Source organism: Macrobrachium nipponense, chromosome 41 (assembly GCF_015104395.2).
Source record: "Macrobrachium nipponense isolate FS-2020 chromosome 41, ASM1510439v2, whole genome shotgun sequence".
NCBI lineage: Eukaryota > Metazoa > Arthropoda > Malacostraca > Decapoda > Palaemonidae > Macrobrachium > Macrobrachium nipponense.
The window spans coordinates 22,185,277-22,209,467 of record NC_061102.1 but is presented as its reverse complement, the minus strand read 5'-3'; the positions used below and the strand labels follow the sequence as shown (position 1 = coordinate 22,209,467).

The 24,191-nt window shown below is 40.3% G+C and overlaps 1 protein-coding gene across 14 annotated transcripts in view; it reads left to right on the top strand.

The window, feature by feature from the left end:
* Nucleotides 1–24,191, top strand: part of LOC135212588 (FK506-binding protein 5-like) — a 126,089-nt gene that overhangs the window by 36,167 nt on the left and 65,731 nt on the right. For 11 of the 14 annotated variants that reach the window (XM_064246137.1, XM_064246141.1, XM_064246134.1 and 8 more), the window contains 2 exons: nt 18,106–18,141; nt 18,900–19,720. In XM_064246137.1, the coding sequence (XP_064102207.1) occupies nt 18,106–18,141; nt 18,900–19,720 (857 nt within the window). The remainder of the gene's footprint in view (nt 1–18,105; nt 18,142–18,899; nt 19,721–24,191) is intronic. The other 3 variants (XM_064246144.1, XM_064246145.1, XM_064246135.1) reach the window with 3 other exon arrangements.

Below are 24,191 nucleotides of genomic sequence, written 5' to 3'. Positions count from 1 at the left end.
GTGGCTGATAATATAAAGGTCTTATATTATGAGGTGGTTTTTTTACCTCTATACTTGGTGGAAGTTTATATATTTCAAGTTTGTATATACTGAGCTTTCCAAGAAATGGTAGTTAATCTGCAGTTTTTAGGCTTAAAGATCTCTCAGTATTCTACTGATTGAAGAATGTATTCAGCTTTTCCAGTGCCTACATTTTACTCTATTGTCCCACTAAGTATTTCAAAGTTAGAGTTCCATAGTTAGACCAAGAGTAACAGTATGGCCAAGGCACCAAGTGTATGTTGAAATATGCACTGTAAATTTATAAATAGAATCATTCTAGAACTGGAAAAACTATCCAATCTTGGCTGCCTTTCTCTAGATTTGTCCATAAATTAAGTAGTATGGTTTATTTTTGGTGTACCATTTTCTTTATGCCTTCCATTTGTGACCACTGGTATTGCACACATTTTTGTCTTATCTCAATTCGCAGCCTTTTGGGATGTAAGACAAGGATTGTTATATCAATCAACAGTCAGTCCCAAGCTGGATCAAATTGGGTGGGTTAATTTTATAGGAAAGAGCACATGGAACTTATAAAATAGTGAAACTCCAAAATATTTTAATAGTTGTCAAATACCCCTTGAATCCAGCAGCCTTTAACAGGTAAGAGGTACCATTAATCATAATGGAAAATTTAAATGAAGTAAGCTTATTGAAAGTGAATGGGATAAATGTTAGAACAATGACTGGAAAGAGTCGAGAGGTGATGGAGATGCTGACAAGTCAGAGCTCCAGTACTGTGCAGCAGTCGTTATAAAACAGCATGATAAAAAACAATTGGTAGTGACAAAAATATAATTGTTCAAGAGGAAATAAAAACCATTACATACATACCTTTTAACAAGAATACAAACCATCACCTTTTAAGTGGAAAATGTAGCTCATAGGAGAAAGATTGAATAGGCATTGTTGCTAAGATAGCCATATGATGGTGCAGCGCCTCAGTGGCGTGATCGATATGGTCTTGGCCTGCCACCTCAGTGGCCACGAGTTTGATTCAAGAGCATTCCATTGAGGAGTTAAAGATTTGTATTTCTGGTGATAGAAGTTCACTCTCGACGTGGTTCGGAAGTCACATAAAACCTTTGGTCCCATTGTTGAATAACCACCGGTTCCATGCAATGTAAAAACACCATACAAATAAACATATGATGGTGCCAATAAGTGAGTGTGGAACTCCACTTCATACCCACAGGATACCCTTCGCTTTATTGTTCAACCATTCATTGTGAAATTGTGTGCACTACTGCTATCTCTCCCTTGGATGAATGTAGCTGACTTCAACATTTCATTGCTTCTTTGCCTTTTGTTTGTAATTAGTTGCTTTTTTTTTGTCAAATAGAAAAAATGAGCATCTTGTGTGGCCATGTGGCCTCTGTGTATGTTACCTGTTTAGTTCTTATTGCTGAGGTCTGTCTCTTACTCTTATGAGGAATGTGCAAAGTGGACTCCTCCTCATTGGGAAAGATTCAGCAAGAGGAAAAGTAAGGACAAAAGGTATTTGCTGACGGCAGGTAGTTTTACTCTATCAGTGATGTCATTGCATCTGGCTGAGACCTTTATTTTACCATCTTCTCTTACCCTCCATCTCCCAAGAGTATTGTGAAGGGTTAGCTCTCCTCCACTGAAAAGCCTTGCCACTCTGTATGAAAGTTAAGTCTCCAGCCACTTCCAGGAGGCATGAACATTTGATAAATTGGTCCCTCCTCCCAACACTCTCGACGTGGTTTGGAAGTCATGTAAAGCTGTTGGTCCCGTTGCTGAATAACCACTGGTTCCATGCAACATAAAAACACCATACAAACAAACAAACTAACTTCATTAGCAGACTATGTGGGAAGAGGAAAAGAAGTTCTAAGCAGAATAAGGTTTTTAAGCAGAAATGAGGAGTGGCCCATGGGTCATAAACTAGTCTAGTATTGGTTTAGTAATTCTTGAATTTTTGCTCAATTAAACCAGTTCAAGAAATGCATAGCTCAATAGAAATTATTTCTTATCCAAGATTTTCGCTGGAATGAGGTGTTCAGCTTTGTTGGGAAAGCTCTTTTGGTGGTTAGTGACATTTTTCTGAGTTATATAAGCAAATTACTGTGTCATCTGCTAATACCCAAGAAACTGTTGGAAGAAAGGTGATACATACAGTGACCCCCAGTTTTACGCATTTCACTTTCCCCGGTCCACTTTGTTGCAGATTTTCGTGGAACACATTATGTATTCACTTTTCCACGAGGAACTTTCTCTAATTTGTGGATTTTTCTTTGGGCAGTATCGCTAAAATTATCACTAATTCATTTTTTTTTTTAGTAGACCCACTGTGTATTCACTAATTACTTTATTTTTTCATAAAGGTAGTATACTTATTACTGTATTTTTTCATTAAAATATACAGAGACAAACTGGATTTTACATCAGTCTAAGCACAGTGTTAGTGGATTCTGTAAGTTAAATAATGTTTCATTAATATTTTACTGCTTTTTTTATTAAAGGATATGTATACTGTTAGAGAGAGAGTTTTTTTTTTCTTCTTTTTTTTTTTACAAGTCTAACTACAGTATAAATGGATTCTGTAAGTGACATGATGAATGTTTCATTAATATTATGCTTTTTTTTTCATTAAGGGATAGATGTAATAATATTGACTGACAAACTAATATTTGTGGTGACGAGAGAGAGAGAGAGAGAGAGAGAGAGAGAGAGAGAGAGAGAGAGAGAGAGAGAGAGGCACAGTGACTTCCTGGGGAGGAGAATGCACTATGGCTGGGATGAGAATGTTAATAATTGCCATGTGTAGGAAATTCAGATTTTGAATATTTTTTACAGTGATTAGAGAAACATCAACAGTGATAAAATTATAAAATAGTCGACTAAACTTGTAATGAAATACGGTACAATAAATCAGACAAAGCAAAAAATATAGGAGCCATCCTCCATGGTCTGTTTGAACTTGCTGGATTTGTTTATATTTATGTTTTTCTTGTGTTTATGGTACAATATAATTGATATTTCCTGTTATGGCTGCAGCATAAAACTATGTATATTTTGTGAATGAATGGTACATTTATAATAGAAAAATTATTTACTGTACTAATTATAGTACCATACTATATTAATGTATAAGTACAGCAAAATACAATAATCAAAGTGTATTTTTGTCTTTCGTTTTCGCTCTGGGAATCAATCAGCCGGTGAAGCTTGTTACCGAAAGACTTATTTAGGTTTTGCACAGAGAAGTTTGTGATACAGTCATTCATATTAATAAACATTACCTTAATATAATTTATCTAGCCCTAAATCCCCAAAAACCGCACCAAAATTTACCACATTGGCAACCCTGTTACCTCCTATTCTGTCCGCCAGTTGGCAACACTGTCGTTGACAGATACAAAAACCTTCCCTCAAATCAGTTGTTAACGAGCGCCCGTGTTGTTTACATCACGGCCGTTCTTTATAAATTTCCTTAAACATTTTTGTGCCTTTAAAGCTTTCATTATTTGTTAAATGAGACTTTATGTGAATTACCACTCACGCATTACATCACGAAATAGTGAATTAACTTTGATTTCTGTTGTGGTTCTTATCTTAAATTACGAACTTTTGCACGACCCGGAACTACTGACCTGTCCAATTCTACAATGGATTGCCAAGAAATTATGATGCTTCCTTCTGCCAGCAACATCAGGAACTGCCCGGTTTGTGGGACAAGGATGAGTAGCAGGGAGTATGAACCCCATGACATTTGTAACTCTTGTCGTGGACAGGTTTGTGACTTGACTTCTCGTTGTGACGTATGTAAGACCTGGTCTGACGAGGATATGACTGCTTATATGAAACGCCAAACAATCTTGCAGCGTAAAAGATCGGTTAAGGAGAAAAAGAAATCGATTGCTAGAACTGTATCTAACGAATTCTTTGACTTGGGCGCTCATGGTTCTGGCTCTTCGGTTTCGGTATCGTACGACTCCGATTGCGAATTAATTGATGCTTTGCCCCCTGTACAACCGGTAATTAGTGAAGTTATTTCTGATGTAGATTCAAAGATTTTGGCAATGGAAACTACCTGGAAACAGAATTTTAAGAAATTACAGCTTAGTCTAGATAAGAGATATTTCAGCTAAGTTTAAAACAATCTGTCAGAAAATTTTCAAGAAGCCTTTACTAGAATGTCTAACACTCTTTTAGATTCATTTTCAGCTCCTCGTCAGGTACCTCCTGTCGACAGCACCATGGGTAACGGTGCGACAGATACCCCGGCTTGTGAACCCCGTCGTGGCGAAGGCCTAGGGGGATCCGGTCCGGGCAGGTGCCTAACGAATCTTTACCCAACGTGTCCCCTGTTAGTCCCGTAACAGTGCCAAAGGGCGCTTATTTAGGAGAAAGGGGGAGGGATATTAGTGTCAGGCCTAAGATAGCTAGTCGTCAGGATTTTACTTCAGGGGAAGTTTCTAAGTTAGGATCTGACGATGATGATGATGATGACGCGGATTCGTGTGATATTGATGTTTCCTCGAATGGATGTCATGATGTAGAATTCAAGAAACTTTTTGATTTAATTTGAGTTTTCTTCCTCAGGCAAGGCCTAAAGAGCAGAAGCAGCCTCCGCCTCGTTGTATTAACAGAAGGGATTTTTTCTTGACGGTCCTTCCCGGTCACGGGAATTTTTACGTTTTCCCTTTGCCCAGAGGTTCGCGAGAGTGAGGGCGGACGTTGCCGCTAAACTTTCGAGGGTGATCGGGGAAGGGAAGAGGAAGCTCTCTTCTCTTTTGCGACACCGGAGAGGGGTTTACCAGGTGGCGGATGATTCTTCATTCTCTCGACCCCCCAAGCCAAATCCTGAATTTTGTCCGACTTTCAAGTCAACCCTTGCCTTCTAAGGCTTCGGTCTCTGTCTCAATTGAAGATTTTATTGCTATGGAGTCTGTTATGAGCTCCTTACAAGAAGCTCAATCCTTCAATATGTGGGTCCTCGGAGGGCTTTTAATGTATATCAAGGACTCCGGGTTTGTTCCTCCTGATGCTCCTCTTTTTGAGAAATTATGCTCATCCATTTCAATCGCTTCTGTACATCAGAACGAGCTTGCTGCTTCAATGCAGGCCTTTCTTGTTTCTCTAAGGCGTAACCTGTATTTGTCGCAGTTACCCTCCTCTGTATCGGAGATTCAGAAAACCCGTCTGTTGTCTCTTCCTCCTTTTGGCGATTTCCTTTTCGATATTTCTGTGCTTTCTGAGGTTTTGAAGGAACATCAAGGTGATGCCTCTTCCCAAGCTCACTGGGCCTTATCAAGAGCTTTTTCCTCTGGTCTTCCTCCCATTCCTTCAAGGAGTAAGCGTAAGTTTAGGACCAGATCTGTACCTTCTGCTCCAGCCCAACAACCTCCTTCTGGCTCTTTTTTCCAGAGTACATCTCAGGTTGCTGGTGCCTCTACTTCATCCTCTGGTGCTCACCCTTTGAAACGCGGGAGAGGTTCTTGGCGTGGCTCTAAGGGCAGAGAAAGAGCTCAACCTCCAGGAGGACCTCCTTCTTCTTCTTCTTCTTCCTTGTCTCTGCGTAAGAATTTTCGGAAGTAGGAGTCATCACCTCGCCTGGAGACCGCAGTAGGAGCTTGTCTCTCCCGCCATTGGTCAGCTTGGCAGGGGAGAGCGGTGGATGCTTGGGTGGTGGAGGTCCTGAAGGAAGGTTACGAGATCCCTTTTGTTTCCAGACCTCCACTTTCCAATCGTCCTCTCGAGTTCAGCAGTTATTCCCCTCACTCAATCAGGGGTCAAGCCTTGGAGAAGGAGCTTTCGGCCCTCTTGGAGAAGGATGTACATTAGACGCGAGCTCCTCCTTCTCCCGGGTTTTACTCTCGGATGTTTGTAGTTACTAAAGGCCTCGGGTGCCTGGCGCCCCATCATAGATCTTTCGGTTTTGAACAAGTTCATTCTAAAGTCCAAGTTCAGGATGGAGACGGTCCAGACTGTTCTTTCATCCATCAGGAGGGGGGACTGGATGATTTCCATCGATCTGCAGGATGCTTATCTGCAAATCCCCATCCATCCAAGAAGCAGACCTTACCTTCGTTTTTCACGGACTCGGGAGTTTTCCAGTTCAAGACCCTTTGTTTCGGCCTCACCACTGCTCCACAGGTCTTTCTCGGGTTGATGGCTCCTGTTTCAGCTATTCTGCATCAGTTAAATGTAAGGATGCTTCGGTATCTGGACGATTGGCTAGTCCAGGCCGAATTCTCTAGAGAAATGTCTCCGGTCGAGGGAGATAGTTCTGTCTCTTTGTGTCGAGTTGGGCATTCGTGTCAACTTCGACAAGTCCAATCTAATCCCTTGCCAGATCATGACTTATCTGGGGATTGTTTTGAATTCCCAGATTTTGAGGGCTTCTCCCGCTCAGAAACGGATAGACAAGCTTCTGAGTCTGATGAAGAATTTTTGTCCTCCGTAACGCAGCCAGTTTCTCTTTGGAGGTCTCTCCTGGGCCATTTGTCATCCCTCATCCAACTGGTTCCCGGAGGTCGTTCTCAGAATGAGGTCCCTTCAAAGTCGACACTTCGCCAGTCATGGGATTTCGTGTCCGAGGACACGATAGTCGCCTCTTCTCCACAATGTCTGAAGGATCTCCGTTGGTGGATGCAAGTTCACCGCCTCAAAAGTCAGGGACATCTCTTCTTTCGGTTCCTCCGGACCTAATGTTTTGGTCAGATGCCTCGGGATCAAGGTTGGGGCGCACACCTGGGCTCCAAAGCCGCTTCGGGCCTTTGGTTAGAGGAGGAGAGGATCATGTCAATAAATTGGAGGGAACTGAGGGCAGTGTATCTAGGCCTTCTTTCATTTCAGGAACAACTGTTGGAGTCGGTTGTCGCGATCTTTGTCGACAACACCACAGCAGTCTCGTACTTGAGAAACCAAGGCGGCACACAGTCGGATCTTCTCACTCAAGAAGCCCGATCAATCCTGTGTTGGGCAGAAGACAGGGGGATTACGTTGGTCCCTCAGTTTATCCTGGGCCATCACAACGTCTTAGCAGACGCCTTGTCGAGACCGAACGAAGTTCAAGGGTCGGAGTGGGACACTTTGCCAGGAAGTCTTCGACAGCCTCAGGAAGAAATGGCCTGTCACAGTCGATCTGTTTGCCACCCCACTGAATTTTCGGGTGCCAGATATTCTTCGCCCCTTACCAGACTCTCAGAGTGCTGGGACAGACTCTCTTTGCAGGACTGGGAGGGACTTCAAGCCTATGCTTTTCCTCCGTTCTCTCTGGTGAGGTCAGTCCTCAACAAAGTGAGGGCAACCAAGCGTCTGGATCTCACCTTGATCGCCCCCTTCTGGCCACAGAAGGAGTGGTTTCCCGACCTTCTGGAAGCACTGGTGGAACCCCCCATTCGCCTGCCAGAGAGACCAGATCTTCTCAAACAACCCCATTTTCATCGGTTCCATCAGAGGCTCCACATGCTTCATCTTCATGCCTGGAGACTGTCAGGAGGTTCTCCAAGCACGAAGGGTTCTCCTCCAGAGTGGCGTGACAGTTGGCTCTTGCCAGAACGGCAATCAACCAGAGTAAATTATCAGGCTAAATGGTCGGTTTACAGACGTTGGTGTAAGTCTCAAGGACATTCAATTTCTAGACATTCCTTACCGAAAGTAGGGGAGTTTTTAGTTCATACATCATGACAGGGCCCTGTCACCTTCGTGCATTAAGGGTTATAGGTCTATGCTTTCCTATGTTTTTAAGGCAAGGCTCCCTGAGATCTCTTCATCTTATGTCATTAGAGATTTACTTCGATCTTTTTCCCTATCTCGACCCAGGCCGCAGTGTTCGCCTCCGACATGGACGTTAACAAAGTCCTTCAAGCCTTAAGGTTCCTTCCGTTTGAGCCTCTGAATTCTGCCAAATTAGGGACCTCTCTTCTAAGACACTCTTCCTTGTCTCACTGGCTACAGCCAAGAGAGTGGGTGAACTGCAAGCCTCTCTTTTCTGGTTGCCAGATCTGGACAAGACATGATTTTGTCATACCTTCCTGAATTTGTCGCAAAGACTGAATCGTCTGATAATCCCATTCCCAGGTCTTTCGTACTGGAGTCGCTGGTCGACTTTGTTGGTAATTTAAATGAGGAATTAGTTTCTTTGCCCTGTTAGGGCGCTCTCATGTTATTTACGCCGCACGAAGGACATTCAGGGTCGTCCCCGTCATCTGTTTGTTTCACCCCGAAATGTCAAGAGACCTATTTCAAAGAATGGTGTATCCTTTTTTCTCAGAGATCTGATCGTTAAAACTGGTGGTTCGGCTGCTGGGGAAGACCAGACGCCGAGAGCACACAGTATTAGAGCAGTTGCTACATCACTAGCTTTTATGAAGAACGTCTCAGTCGCCAAGGTGATTGAGGGCGGCGACTTGGCATTCTAATTCTGTTTTTTGCCTCTTTTTTACTGAGGGATATTTCTCTAGTTCTAGGCGACCTTCGTTCTTTGGGCCCGTTGGTGATGGCAGGAGAGGTCGTCAGACAGGAGAATTAGGTAGTCTTCCTGTTTTACGTTTGGTTGCTACCTGTATATTATTCATTAATTTTTGTTTTGTTGTATATATTTTTTGTTTTTGTATTATACCCATGGCAGTTTTTGACGTAGTTATAATGGGAATTAGGCAGTTGGTATTTAGGTGTTGTTGATGACAAGGACTGACTGCTTGGCAACTCATGCTGCTTCCATTGTCAGTGTGAAATGGTTCCAGCCACTGGGTTGTCGGCACTGGCGACTACGCTTCTCCCAGAGTCGATGCTGACCTAGGACTAGCCACTGGTTCGCTTGTCCTGACGACTCCTGCTTCTTCCACTGTCCTGGACAGGGAATTAGTCGATGGATTGTCTGCTGTCATCTGGTGACTCGCTCACCATCTACTTTTTGTCTCGCCTGTTTTCTCGGAGTCAGACACTCGTGTCAGATCAGGCGACATTTAGTAGCCCTGAGTTTCTTGTTGACGAAGTCGGTTGCGTTGATACACCCCCGATGATCGTGTAACATGAGACCAGGTTGGACTGTCAGGCATTCGTCCTTCGGGACTGAATCGCCTTTTTGCTCCGCACTCCTTTCTCTTGGCACCAGAAAGCTCGAGTTAGGAGTTGCTCATGAGCCGATTCGTTGCTGGCGACGTCGGGTTGCGTTGATACACCCCCAAGGTTTGCTTAGCTTTGAATCGCCCAGACAGTCCAGACACTCATCCTTTAGGGAAAGAATAGTGCTTGATAGTCTTCAGGGTGCAGCCTTGCTGTCCGCAATTCGTCTGACTGGTCACCTGGTCGGTCACCTGACTTTAGTACAGATGGACTGACTATGCACTTACTCCTTGTCCTGTGCTACCGCAGTTTGGTGGCATTATGGTAGGAGACTTTGAGTTGTTAGTATCTTAGACCTTGGGTTGAGTTTTGACTGCCTATGATATACAGTAGAGACCCGGTTCACGACCGTATTAGAACTCGACATAATCGGATTTCGCCACTAAATTTCCAATAAACTTTGTATCTGTTTTCAACCAAAAAACCAGTTTCCGACCCACGACCATCTGATGTTTGTAAACAAAACTGTTTCCGCCAGCCGCCGCTAGTTGGCGTCATCCAGTGCTACCAAATGTAGCATAATTTCATGTTTTTTAGCATAATTTGACCCAAGAATTGGAGCTTAGCATAATTTCTTTCACACTTAGGGTTCTAGTACAATTTTAGAATGTAATTTCACTAATATTTTAAATAAAATGCAGAAAATTCCTCAATTTCATACACAGCTACAGTGAATGTATCTTCAAGTGAAATTGCCTCAAAAGCAGCACTAACAAATGAGTTAATTGCTAAGTTTGAACCCAACTAAGGAATGTTAAATTTTGTGAATATAAATAAATACCCACAGTGGCATGACAAACAATCAGTAAAGTGTTAATGTTTTTTCTTCATGAGTAAAGAATTACTTTTTTTCCTTTTTTAAGTTTTATTTTTTTCAGTAGTTATCAAAATTTTAATTATGTCCGAAGTGATTTTCACTCAATTTTCAAGTATTTATTCATTGTGTATGTGATCTGTTAAAGAAAAATAGTGTTTCAATGGCATGATAATGATCAAGTAATAAGTACGTATGTTTTTCTTCTTGAGTAGAGACTGGTTTGTTTGTTTACCTTTTTTTTTTAGTTTTAATTTTTCAGTAAATATCAGTAAATAACAAAATGTTATATTTGAAGTAATTTTCACACATTTTCAAGTATTTATTAATTGTTTATGTGACCTGTTAAAGAAAAATGGTTCTGAGTGGCATGATAATGATGCAGTAATAAGTAAAATTTGTTGTTTTTCTTCACATTTGTATGTGTGATCTTCACCCATTTGTCAAATAGTATAATAGTGATTGCATATCAAATAGTGTACTAGTGATTGCGTATGTGATCTATTAAAGAAAAATGGTGTTTTATTACGAGTTTCCTAACATGTAAAGATCATCAAATTATTAGTTATAATATTGTCTGTTCGTCACTTTGTATCATTTCACCTAATATATAAATGTTTTAAATTTCCATTACATCGTTGTTTTAGCTCAAATGTATTAGAGAAATGAGATAATGATAGATTAATAGCATAATTCTGGCACAAAATTGCACCATATTTGGCATAAATTCTTGCTTGGACCGACTAGCATAATTTAGCAAAACGGTTGGTAACACTGGTGACAACACTCGGCATTGTTTAAAGTCCGCAACTAATGTTTACAAAAATTCAAACATGTGTCGTGTCTTGTACACCTTGCGCGCATTTCGTTTGCTTTTTCGGTGGTATCAACTCTATACGCAGTTACCTTTTGATTCATCATGGGTCCCAACATTACTACTGGCTATCTATTAAAACCTTTTGCTATTGTTAATCTCTGAAATAATGGAAAAGTGTTTACATGGCATCTCGCAAACGTTTTCCTTCTTCAAAATGTTTCCATCATTTCCAACTCCAAAATAAACCTGAAGTTTCGTCTATCCTCTCCTCTGCATGAAAGTGATGAGCGAAAAAAAGATTTAATCAAGCACCCTTGCTTGATTTTTTTTCAAGCGTAGACATATTCTAAAACCATGCTCACACATGAGGCGCGAGTTTCAGTAGCAAATGCAATATGTATTTAAGTGTTAGGTTTGGAGTGAAGGCAATGTTACGTACGTAGGTTACATGTGCGGTTTGGTAGCGAATGCAATTTTTAAGCTTTGTTAAGCTTGCCGGTAAAGAAGAAGTTAGTCATAGCTTATATCAGAGAAGCCACTATGCCATATTAAGTGCGTAGTAATTAAGAAATTAAGAAGAATCTTTTATGTCGTACTGTAAGAATCTTTTATGTTGTACTGTAATACGTCAATGTTTACGTGTAAGATTTGGTAGTGAAACCAGTTACATACGTAACATGTTCGGTTCGGTAGCAACGCAATCTAAGCTTTTAAGCGTGCGGTAAAGAAGAGTTAGCCTTAGGTTAACTCAGAATCCGCTACGGTATACATTAATTATAGAAATGAAGTAGATTCTTTTATGTTTACTGTAAAAATACGTCATTGTTTACGTGTCAGATTTGGTAGTGAAACCACTGTCACATACGTAACGTGTGCCGTTCGGTAGCGAACGCAATCTTAATCTTTGTTAAGCTTGCTGGTAAAGAGGAGGTTAGCCTTAGCTTAATCAGAGAAGCCGCTATGGTGTAGAATAATTATAGAAATTAAGACGATTCTTTTATGTCTACTGTAAAAAGACGTCAATGTTTACGTATGTCTGGTAGTGACACAGTTTACATATGCAACACGTGCGCGGTAACGAACGCAATCTGTATGCTTCGTTTATAAGCGTCCTCGTAAAAAAAAAAAAAAAAAAAAAAAAAAAAAGAGGTTAGCTTGATATTAAACTCAAGAGATGCTGGTACGTAATGGTATAGTAATTAAAGACATTAAGAAGATTCTTTTACTTATACGTACGTATATATGTACCATGCAGTACCATAATAATTGTCAAAGTCTAATAAGCTTGAAACCAGCCCTGATATTGGACAATTTGCCGTAAAAGACGCACCTTTTTTATAAGGACATTTATGAAACAAAATCGTTAGTATCATAACATTACATTTACTGAAAGATAATTTTCAAGCGAATTTGTATACAGTATTGCAGTCGACTCCATAAAAGATTTACCATAAATTAATATCGAATGTAAACGTTTCTAGGCTTATAGCGAGATATGGTTTGTTTACTACCATAGTCCCGATATAAACCACCAGGGCTGCGCTATGGTTTGTTTCCTTAAATGCCGACTTACTGTAGGCAAATTTTTGCAAGTTTTTGATAAATATAAATTGGGTTTAATTTTTAATAGTTTATTAATTTAATTTACTGTAATAATTAGACTTGCTTTTCAATGTTTTTATTATGTTAGCAACACGTTTTATGCCTACCCACTACACTACGTTCTACTTACTATTTACCTAGGTAGCCTATGGCGCTTGGTCAACAATCGGTTGGACGCAGGCTAGTTTTCTTTTATACTGTATATTATACATTTAAAATTATAAATACACGTTTAACATGATATTTATTTAACTTTTAACTTATTTAGTTGTAATTGACATGTAATGTATTGTATAAAAAGGCAAGGTTAGGGTAATAACTGATGGTCAAGAACGGATTAATCCATTTTCAGTTATTTCTTATGGGAAAACTTGATTCAGTTCTCGAAATAATCGAATTTCGACGCTCCTTCTGGAACGAATTATCGTCGAGAACCGAGGCTCTACTGTATATTTCTTTGTTTGTTTTCTCCTATTCTGTCCGAAGGGGAAATTGTATTCAGATTCCCTCCTCCTTTTCAATGTGGTTAATCGGGCTAGATAAATTATATTAAGGTAATGTTTATTAATATGGAATTTTTATTCTAAAATTAATATTAATAATACTTACCTGTATAATTTATCTAGTCCCACCCATCCTACCCCACGATCTGCCTATCACAACTGATTTGAGGGAAGGTTTTTGTATCTGTCAACGACAGTGTTGCCAACTGGCGGACAGAATAGGAGGTAACAGGGTTGCCAATGTGGTAAATTTTGGTGCGGTTTTTGGGGATTTAGGGCTAGATAAATTATACAGGTAAGTATTATTAATATTAATTTTAGAATAAAAATTCCATATTTCGTACAGTGGTACCCTCGACATACGAAAGGCTCAACTTACGAAAAACTCGAGATACGAAAGCAAATACGAAGATTTATTTTACTCTACATACGAAAATTGTTCAAGATACGAAAGGTGGTTGCTGTAAAGTCCCGAGATTCGCCCGGACCACCGATAACAATTTTAAAACTTGCGCACCGCCAACTGAGTAGACTCGCTACCATCCTCCCACTCTCCCATTGGTTACTGATGATAGTCCCTGATGATAGTCACCGCCATACGATCCTGCTCTCCTATTGGTCAGCATCTCTCCCATGATCCCATCATCCATCCTACATAGCGGTGTGCTTTTTCGGGCACTTGGAGGCATCATCGGTATCGTAAGCACGCGGAATTCGTTCGTTCTATACGATTTCGTTTATTAACGTAAATTCGTTAGTGATTTCGTTATAGTACTAATTTCTCGTGTTGTGTGAGAACTTTACTTCATACGTATACGTACTACATAACTTAATTACGTATACAGTGGTCCCCCCGTATTCACAGGGGATGCGTACCAGACCCCCCCGTGAATAGTTAGAATCCGCGAATGTTTGGAACCCCTATAAAAAGGCTAAAAACAGCCTATTTTGTTAGTTAAAACTTAAGAAAAACCACTAAAAATTTTCATACTTGGTTTTTTTAATAGTTTTATCACAAAAAGTGCATTTTATGATGAAATTGATAACAAAAACCAGGAATTTGTGGATATTTCTCATAGAAAAATACCGGGAATGCGCGATTTTCCGCGAATAATGTAGGGAAACGTTCCCGAGAGAAATCTGCGAATGTGTGAGTCCGCGAATCCGGAGAACGCGAATACGGGGGGTCCACTGTAGTATATACGTAGTCATGGGTCCCAAGAAAGTTGAAGTAGGAGAGAAGAGGATGCTTTCTTTGGAGACAAAAATGGAGATAATAAAAAAGTATGAAGCTGGCATGCTATTGAGTGTGATTGCCAAGGAATACGGCCGAAATCCGTCTACAATAGGCACCATCCTTAAGCAGAAGGATGCCATCAAAGCAGCTACACCTTCCAAAGGCGTGACTATTTTGTCTAGCAAGAGGATCCACGTGCACGATGTGATGGAAAGGCTGCTTCTTATCTGGATAAAAGACTAAGAAATCGCTGGCGATACGATAATGGAGACGGCAATCTGCCACAAGGCCAGCGCTATTTTCGGCGATTTGATTGCCCAGGCCGAAGACGACAGAGGAGAAGGGACATTGACGCCAGCCCCAGAGTTCAAGGCTTCTCATGGGTGGTTAGAAAAATTCCGTAAACGGACTGGCATCCATTCGGTGGTGCAGCATGGGGATGCGGCCAGTACGGACACAAAAGTGGTCAAAGCCTTTATTGAGACATTCGACGAGATGACAATCAAGGAAGGCTACAGTTCTTAGCAAGTCTTCAACTGTGGTGAGACTGGCCTTTTTTGGAAAAAAATGCCTCGTCGAACGTACATCACGGAGGAAGAGAAGAAGCTACCCGGGCATAAGCCTATGAAAGACAGGCTTACGCTTGCACTATGTTCGAACGCCAGTGGGGATTGCAAGGTGAAGCCCCTACTTGTCTATCATTCAGAGACTCCTCGAGCCTTCAAGGCCCAGAAAGTGCTAAAGGAGAAGCTTCCGGTGATGTGGAGGGCTAATGTGAAAGCCTGGGTAACGAGACTTTTGTTCACGGAGTGGGTAAATCTGTGTTTTGGCCCGACAGTGCAGAAATTCTTGGAAGAGGAGCGCCTCCCTCTGAAATGTCTGCTGTTGTTGGACAATGCCCCTGCTCACCCTCCTGGCCTCGAGGAAGATATCCTAGCGGAGTATTCTTTTATCAAGGTTCATCATCCATCTAACACCACCCCTCTCCTCCAGTCCATGGACCAGCAAGTGATTTCGAACTTCAAGAAGCTGTATACGAAACATCTTTTCAAGAGATAGTTCGACATCACCGATACCATAAACCTCACCTTGCGTGAATTTTGGAAGGAGCATTTCGAAGTTGTGATATGCATCCGACTCATTGATCAAGCTTGGCAGGAGGTTTCGAGGCGAACCTTGAATTCTTCATGAAGGAAACTCTGGCCTGATGCCGTATCCGCCCGAGACTTCGAGGGATTCGACGTGGGCGAAGCTGGTGCTGCAGATTCAGGAACAGTTGACAATCCTGAAACTATTTTGCAACCAGATCTTGACGAGATCGTTGCACTCGGCAAGTCCATGGGGCTGGTCGTCGATGAGGACGACATCAATGACCTTCTCGAGGAGCACCAAGAGGAGCTTACGACGGATGACCTGAAGGAGTTGGAGGCCATGCAACATAACGTCGTTCAAGAAGAGTTCTGTAGCAGCGGCGAGGAGGACGACGACGACCCTATGACAATGGTAGAAATTAAGGATGCTCTAGCTGCTTTTCATAAGGTGCAATCATTTGTAGAAAAGACACACCCCAAAAGGGCTTACACAGGTCGTATGCTTGTGCAGTTCGATGACGTTTGCCCGAGTTGTTTCAGGAGCATTTTGAAAAGCAGGCAGAAGCAATCTTCCATGGATATTTATTTTTTAAAGAGGCCTTTAGTACTAGCAGGAGTAAGCAAAAAGGAAGATCCAATTGATACTACAAAAAAACCGGAAGTTGAAAGTGGTGAAGAAATTGAAATTTTGTAAAAAAGAAAAAAAAATGTAAAGTATAAAACAGTAAAAAAAAAATTAAAAATAAAAAAAAGACAAAAAAGAAAATTTAATTTGAATTTTTTTGTAAAGTTAAGTGTTACAGTTTTGTTAATGTGTTTCGTAAAGTTTAGTTTATGTTTCCTGACATTTTTTAATGTCTTGTAAGTTAAGTGTACGTACTATAAGAAGTTTTCGGCCGTTTGTCCTCCTCCTCTAAAGCTACTTTCGGAGATAGCCTCACTCGTAAGGTAAGGTTCCACATTTTACTACATTCATACGTATGTACGTACAGTATTTCTTGTATACCATGTACACTAATGCACTTTATTTACAGGTACATAAATATTAGTACTAGTATGTATTAAGTTAGGTATTGAATGGTCCAAATTGTTGTAGTATTTCATTGTTTATTGGTCAATTTAGCTTTATTATAAAATTTACTGGGGTGTTTTTGTAGGGCTTGGAACGGATTAGCCATTTTACATGTAAAATGCGGTTCAAGATACAAAAAGCTCATGATACGAAAGCCGCCTCGGAACGGATTAATTTCGTATGTCGAGGTACCACTGTATAATAATTTAAGATATATTTTTGTTTTATCTATCAAATTAAGCAGTGAAATGTTGAAATAGACAGTTATAAGCATATTAGCTTAAGGGGTTACTGGGTATTTAGCAGTTATAAGCCAGTTACTTATAAGTAGTACCTCAGGATACGAAATTAATCCGTTCCAAGGCGGCCTTCGTAACCAGATATTTTCGTATCTTGAACCACATTTTACATGTGAATTGCCTAATTCGTTCCAAGCCCTACAAAAACACCCCAGGAAATTATTTCCAAGCTTACAACACATGTTCTAGGGTTACGACAGCGATCTGACAGAAGAAATATGGCTCCAAAAAGGCAAAATACTGTACATACTTGAGTAATATTCAACTGCATGTAATGTTCAACCTCATTTTTACTGCATATATTAGGACTTTAGCATATGTCCCTTAGCAATAAGCCTAGCCTATGTTAGCAGTTGCTACTGTAGCCTAGTCTATGATTCTGACATCTAAACCTAAGAAGCTAAAAGCTTCGGTGGTCCGGGCGAATCTCGGGACTTTACAGTAACACCCTTTCGTAACCTGAATTATTTTCGTATGCAGAGGCAAAAAAAATCTTCGTATTTGCTTTCGTAACTTGAATTTTAGTAAGTTGGGACTTTCGTATGTCGAGGTTCCACCGTACAGGCAGTGCCCGGCTTACAACGTTCCGAGGTTACGATGCTTTTCAATTATATTCATCAGAAATTATTTCCAGGGTTACGGCACCTGCGACACTGATCTTACAGACAGAAGAAATGTGACTCCAAAATTGCAAAATAATCAATATTTGAAGGGTTTTTTATGGAAAATGTAGTTTACATAGGTTTTAATACAACTAAAGCATTAATAATAAGGTTTTATTAGGATTTTTGATGATATTCCGGCTTACGACGATTTTCGCCTTACTATGCGTCTCAAGAATGGAACCCCCGACATAAGCTGGGGACTGCCTGTAAGCATTTTTGGAGGGGATTTTTGCATTTCCACAGCAGTTTCTGGAACCTATTCCCACGTAAAACTGGGGGAGCACTGTATCAGAATTTGTTACCCATAATGAAGCCTAGAATAGGGAGTGGTTTTGGATAAACTGAAGTCTAGCTTATTTTTTTCCAATAATGGTATGATTGGTTTTGAAGTTGGTCATCAGAAGTAAGGTGTAAGTATGTAATTATTTAACAACCCCTCCCTCCTTCAAGGAAAAATGACTGATACTTGTATAAAGATATGTATTATTTTTGAGGCTCTTGGTTCCTAGCCATCATCAACTTTGATTCGCTCTCTGAGGCTTTGAGTGGTTCTTATGTAATGTACGTATCTAGGTTTGTGACAGAAAATGTTAGGAAATATGTTGCCATATTACTGCATTGCTGGGTTTTTGTCTATTTTCTAAATATTGATTCAAGAGAGAAAATTGGTGTAGTCTCATTGGTTTGATTTAAAATTATAAATTAAATGTCTAAAGTTTATTTTATCACAAGTTTTGTTTGTATAATGGCTGTGATTCAGTAGCATTCCTGTTAGTTAGCCGTTATGCTTTTTTTAATAGCTAGGGATTTAATAACATCTGTGCTGGTGAGCTATTATGCAAATAATATGTTATCAATTTTCAGGCCTATTGGATCTTTCTGTTGGTGAAGAAGATACAGGTTTGCAGCTTAGCTATTTGCAGTTACATGTGTTATGTTATTGCGTATTGTACTAACCTTTTTTTAAATACATTTGGGAATCTTATGACAGTGAATTACAGTTGTAAATATATATTGATGGCTCGCATATTAGAATGGTTTTGATTAACATTGTCAGCTTTCTTTTATTGTAATTTAGATCTGTTTAGATAACCTTGAAAGGCTGTTTAGCATCCCATGAACTGTTTAACAGTCTTTGTAATTACTTGACCATTCTTATTAACATTCTATTTCATATCATTCTGTCATTTATATTATTTTTTAGTACTTTTTTATTTTGTAAGAAATCTGAGGGAAAGGACATCTGACATGAATCTAGAGCTGTTGTGCTTATTAACACCGAAACATTTTTTTGCTGTTGAACCTCATTATTTAATAGATAGATATAGAGGAATTTCTTTGTCAGATATTGCATGTAGTATATTGTAATATTGGATATTGTGAGTGTTGCTTTGTAAGTAACATTGTATAGCATAATTTTCATAACCCATTACTTTAGCTGGTTGTTTTCATTGCTTTCTTATGAACAACCTTAATGCAGGCTTTCATATTGCTTAAAATGATTAAAATTCTAAGAGCTGGCTATTGCTACATGTTTTTATGCATAAAACTGCTTCTGTGTAATATTTACACTGAACAAGGCCAAAGTCAATATGATGGAAAGGTATATGTGTATTATGCCCTCTCTTGTAGATCTTATGTTATTTTTATTATTTCAGGTTGGTCCAGTCGTACTGTTTGGCAAGAATCTATGAACTCGGCGCAGGTACGTAAGCTCCGGCAGCTGCAGGATGACCTGGTGTCTTGCATGAACAACCCCCTTCAGGACCCTCCTCTGCATACTCCTTCTCCTGACCTTAATGAGCCAGACCTTATTTTTAAAGCTCCACCTTCTCCTGAAATCATCTCTCCAATCCCAAGAAAAGGAGTAGATAGTTCTCTAACCAGTGATAGAGATGATGATTGTGTGTTGCTTACTGACTCCTTTGTAGAATCCCTTATAACCCCATTAGAAGATGCTGGTGTTGTGCTTAACCCTGGAAAGAGAAAAATGGACATGCCAGAATTTCCTTTCATAAATGATGACCTAGCAGAGACAGATCCAACTTTTACAACACCAAGTTTGATGAATGAAAAAGTTAATTTTATTTCTGAAGTAGATGTAAATGCATTAAAGAACATTCCAAATTCCTGCTCAAATTGTTATGACAACAACAAACCTTTTATTGAAGAAGGAAGCATTTTAGACCACAACACTCATCAGCTGGAATTAGAGGAGGTAGTAAGAATATCTCCGTGTTCACCGTCACTGGAAAATCGAGAATCTGATTTGATTGTGGAAAATGTAAAGGAACCTTTAGAACAAGTAAAGAATAAGTATCAGTACATCCCATCTTCAGATTATACCCAGCATCCCCAGGAGAGTTTGAATGTTCCTGTGGATGTTTCATCACCCTTGTTCTCCTGGGAAACGCCCTCTCAACTGGAAGAAGATTTGTCGGCTGAAATCCCCGCTTCTCTAGGATTAGAATCCCAACAGGTGTGACTAACAGGCTTTGTTTTTACATTTAGGTAATAGTATGCATGCCTTACATTTAGTAAGCTTAACCTTTTTACAAGGAACTTTATTAAAATCTGTAGTTCAGGCTATTGAATTATAATACATACTGTAAATTGTTATTTAAACTTACAATATGTTATTTCCTTGTCATTTGCAACTTTCTGGTAAAAAAGTAATAGCTATGAGGTCATAAAAGATTATATACTGAACAGGTTCAACTTTAATTACTTAATAACTATATATATATATATATATATATATATATATATATATATATATATATATATATATATATATATATATTTATATATATATATAAGTGTTACACTACTTATTCTACAAAAGAAAATCATCGATACAAAGGAAGGTGTATTTACTCTGTCGTCCCCCACCCAAGGGACCTCTTACCACACACATAACAAGAGACAAGTCTAAGTTTAAAGAATTGGAAAAGTTAAGATTTTAAGTGTGTACAGTGTAATTGGGAAAGTTTAGATTTTAAATATGTACTCTGTACAAAGGGACAAATTTAAGAGGTCTAAGTTATTGCTAGTGTATCTCTTGAGTGGGTATAATTTTTCTGTATTACTTGGTCATCTATTATTTTCTTGACAGTTCTCTTTTACGATGCAATTTTCCTTTTAAATGTTTTTAGATTTTCCCTGTAATTATGGTTACTTCTTACAGATGATACACCGGCAGTTTGGAGTTGGTGGAGTCTCTCAATGATAACAATCAGCAATTGTTTAGTTATTTCTTATGGTTATATTTGCTTTCTATTTCATTATTTTCTTTAAATAATATTTTTTAATTTTAGTTTAATTTTGTGCTAATCCCTTGTTAATTGTTTGTAACTAGGATGTGATTAGTTATAAATTTTGAGTGGCTAGGAATCTATCCCCATTAAATCTGTATAGTGTCAGATTGATTGCTGAACAGTTAATGCGAAGAACCTGGCACCCTGTTGAATAATATTTGCCTGCAAATGGAAAAAGAGACAATGCAGATAATGTTTAGGAAAGTGATAAAGTAATAATTTAATTTGTTGTTTGCTTTTAGCTTATTAAAAGATGAAATTTAGCACATTCAGTTGTAATTGTGTACTTCCAAGATTAAAATTAAATTTCCAAGATAGTACTAAAATGGTTCACAGATATAATAATTTTAATGATACATAAAGACTGAATGTCCTCTGCTTGAAAGTTAACTAGTATTTGGAAGATTTTGCTTGAATTATGGAATGGTTGTATGGTCAACTTTGCTGTGATCACTTCACAGCGCAGGCTTCAGCACTCTGAAAGAGGGAACTACCCAATAAAAAGAAAACCACAATTGTTATGTTGCCTCTGGCATTGCTTCTAATTATTGGTTTTCTCTTTGTTACTCTCCCTGCATTCAGTCATCCCTTAGAAGCTTGTTTACTTCACATTTAAAGAGGAATTATGAAGAAATAGGAATGATAAGACAAATCTAGATGAAGAAATAGGAATGTTAAGACAAATCTAGTAAAAAGCATCTTGGGTTGTGTATTTTTCCTATAATGATTGGTGTATAGTACTCATGATTTTTTTTTTCATTTTTTTCAAGCATTTGATTTAGAAAGCAAGCCATTTCAATAGGCTCTTGGTTTTTGTGAATAACTAATATCCTTGTGCTGAATGCTTTCAAGATACGTAGTTCCTATTGAAACAATTTTGTGAAATATCTGCAAAAATATAATTTTATATATATTCAGTGCCCGGATTGCTGTAGGAGATTTTTTTTATTGATTAGGAAATGGGACAAATCTTTGGTGTACAGTGGTTGTGAAAAAAGAAAGATCTCAGATATTGAGGTGTTTTGGACGTGTGATGGAAAGGGATGAGGAATAGTTAATCAGATAAGCAGTAAGGTATGATATTCCTGGAATTCGTGTAGGATAGGGTATATGAAGAGCTCAACCTGATGACGGTTCAGGCAGAAAGTGCATTGGAAAGACAAGAGTAGAGAGAAAAGAATACTAGTAGCAGAGCTGATGTAAAAGTTTGTAGATGATAATTTCAAGTATGATTTATTTCTAGAAATTTCATTTGGTGGATTGATTAACAGTTTATCACAAGTTTTACTTCTAAAAATTTAAGTTAACTGGTACTGTAAATTAAGATAAATCAGATTTTGGACTGTGCTCATGTAAAAAATTTAATTGTGTACATGAACTTTCCTGTCAGACATATACTTAGCTTACGTCTCTGACGTCACGACAGAATTCAAAACTCGCGGCAAACGCGACAGGTAGGTCAGGTGATCTACCTTACCCGCCGCTGGGTGGCGGGTGTAAGAACCAAAGTACCTTTCTTGCCAGATTTTTTCTGTCGTCGGTGTCGACTACACCTGTTGTCGGTACCTCTTGACAGTTGGATTCTTTTCTCTTTTTGCCCTGGATTGTTTCTACGGACTTTTGGTGAAGTACCTGATCTTTTGGCCTGGCATTCACGATTTGTGGACCGTTATTTGACTATTCTTTGGATTTTTCTTTGGATTCATGATGTCTGATGTTGATACTAAGAAAACTGCTATGTTCAGAGTTTGTTGTATGACTGAGTGTAAGGTGAGGCTACCGAAAGCTGCGGTAGACCCTCACACAGTATGTTTGAAGTGTAGAGGGAATGAATGCACCTTTAATAACCCTTGTACCGAATGTGAAAAGCTGAATGAGGATGAATGGAAGTCTTTGTCTTCCTACTTGAGGAAGCTTGAAAAGGAAAAGTTAGGAAAGCTTCTTCTAGGAGCAGTAGTAGATCTCGTATTAGCGAGTTGGATGTAGATAATCCCATTTTAGACGTAGCTCCTTTGTCAGTTTCAGCTCCTGCTCCCTGCATCGAAGCCGAAGATGCGCCTTCGGAAGTGGCCTCCGTGAAAGCCACCATTCGCAGCATGGAGATGAAAATCAAACATTTGGAAGGTAAGAGTGATTCTAATAGTGATTTGTGCAGTGATCCCAGTGCAGTGGAGGGGGCGTCTGATCGGCTCCTTAATGCTTCCAGGCCTAGACCTCTTCCAGATCCCGTCCCAGTGGAGGAGGAAAGAAAGTCCCGGAGGTGCAGGGAGTCCCAGTGGAGGAGGAAAAGTCGAAAGCCGCAGGAAGGTTAGGGAGAATCCCCCACGGTCAGGCGTTCCCCTCGGTAGCGCCGAGTCCCAGGAGGAGGAAAGTGAAAGCCGCAGGAAGGTTGGGAGAATCCCCCACCGGTCAGGTCCCTCCTCGGTAGCGCCTGTTGCTCGTTCCCAGGTACCTTGGATCGCACCAAGAGAGAAGTCTTGTGCCAGTGCTTCTCGTCTTCGCCTTCGCCCTCTCCTAAACGAGGATGGAGCTCTTCGGAAGCCTCGCGCCCTTCGAAGAGAGCCTGGAACGCTCCCTGCGCCCTTCCCTCCAGCCCTGAAGTTTTTTCGGAAGAGCCTGAGGTGGAAGCGAAGAAACGGAAGAGATCTCTTGAGTATCGTTCCCCGAGCAGAGATCGAGCCTCGTCACCTGGTCAAGATTTTGTGAATTCTCCTGCAAGGGTGTTGGCTAGTCTTCAGGCTCAGATTTCGGCTCTGGCTGGCTCTCTTTGCGTGTCTTCTCGTCGTAAGAAGGACGTCTCGCTTCCTGTAAAGAAGTCCAGGCTCCCCTCTCCTGACTCTCGCTATTCGACGGAAGCGGCCCGCTCTCCTGGGCGTTCGGAGTCTCGCAGGAGACTTTCTACTTCGGACAAGATCCCATCTGCGTCCAAGCGCCAGTCGCCTGACAGGCAGGATATCTTTGTTTCTCCTTCGGATAAGGAGCAGGCGTCTCGTAGGAGATCTCGTACAGACGGCACTTCTCGAGACAGGATCGCTCCCCTTGATAGGCACCAAGAGCCTAGTAGGCTCTACTCGCCTCGTAGCCGCTCTTCGTCTCGCCTCCACTCTCCTGTTGACAAGCGCCCTAAATCTGACAGGCGCTCTTCGCTTGACAGGCGTCAAGAGCCTGTTAGGTGCGTTTCTCCTGGCAGGTGCTCTTCACCTGAGTTTCACTCTCCTCGAGTCAGGCGCCAAGATCCTGGCAGACGCTTCCCCCCTAGTAGGCGCTCCCCTAGTAGGCGCTCGTCGCCAGAGAGCCTCTCTCCTCGGTTCAGGCGCCAAGAGCCTGGTAGCCGCTTCTCTCATGGCAGGCGCTGTTCGCCAGGTAGCCGCTCTCCTTTGGATAGGCGCCAAGAGCCTGATAGAAGTTTTTCTTCAAACAGGCGCTCTGCTCCTGACAGCCGCCTTGCTCCTGTTAGGTTCCAAGAATCTGGAAAACGCCCTCCTCAGGACAAGAAGGATTTTGCGAGTAGGCACGTTCCAGAAGTTTTGTCTCCAAGAGTCAAACGTCATACTTCCTCAAGAGACTTTTCTAAGGATAGTCGCGCCTCTAAGGATCATGAGGGTTCTTCAGCTGAGGAAGAACAGGATCCCT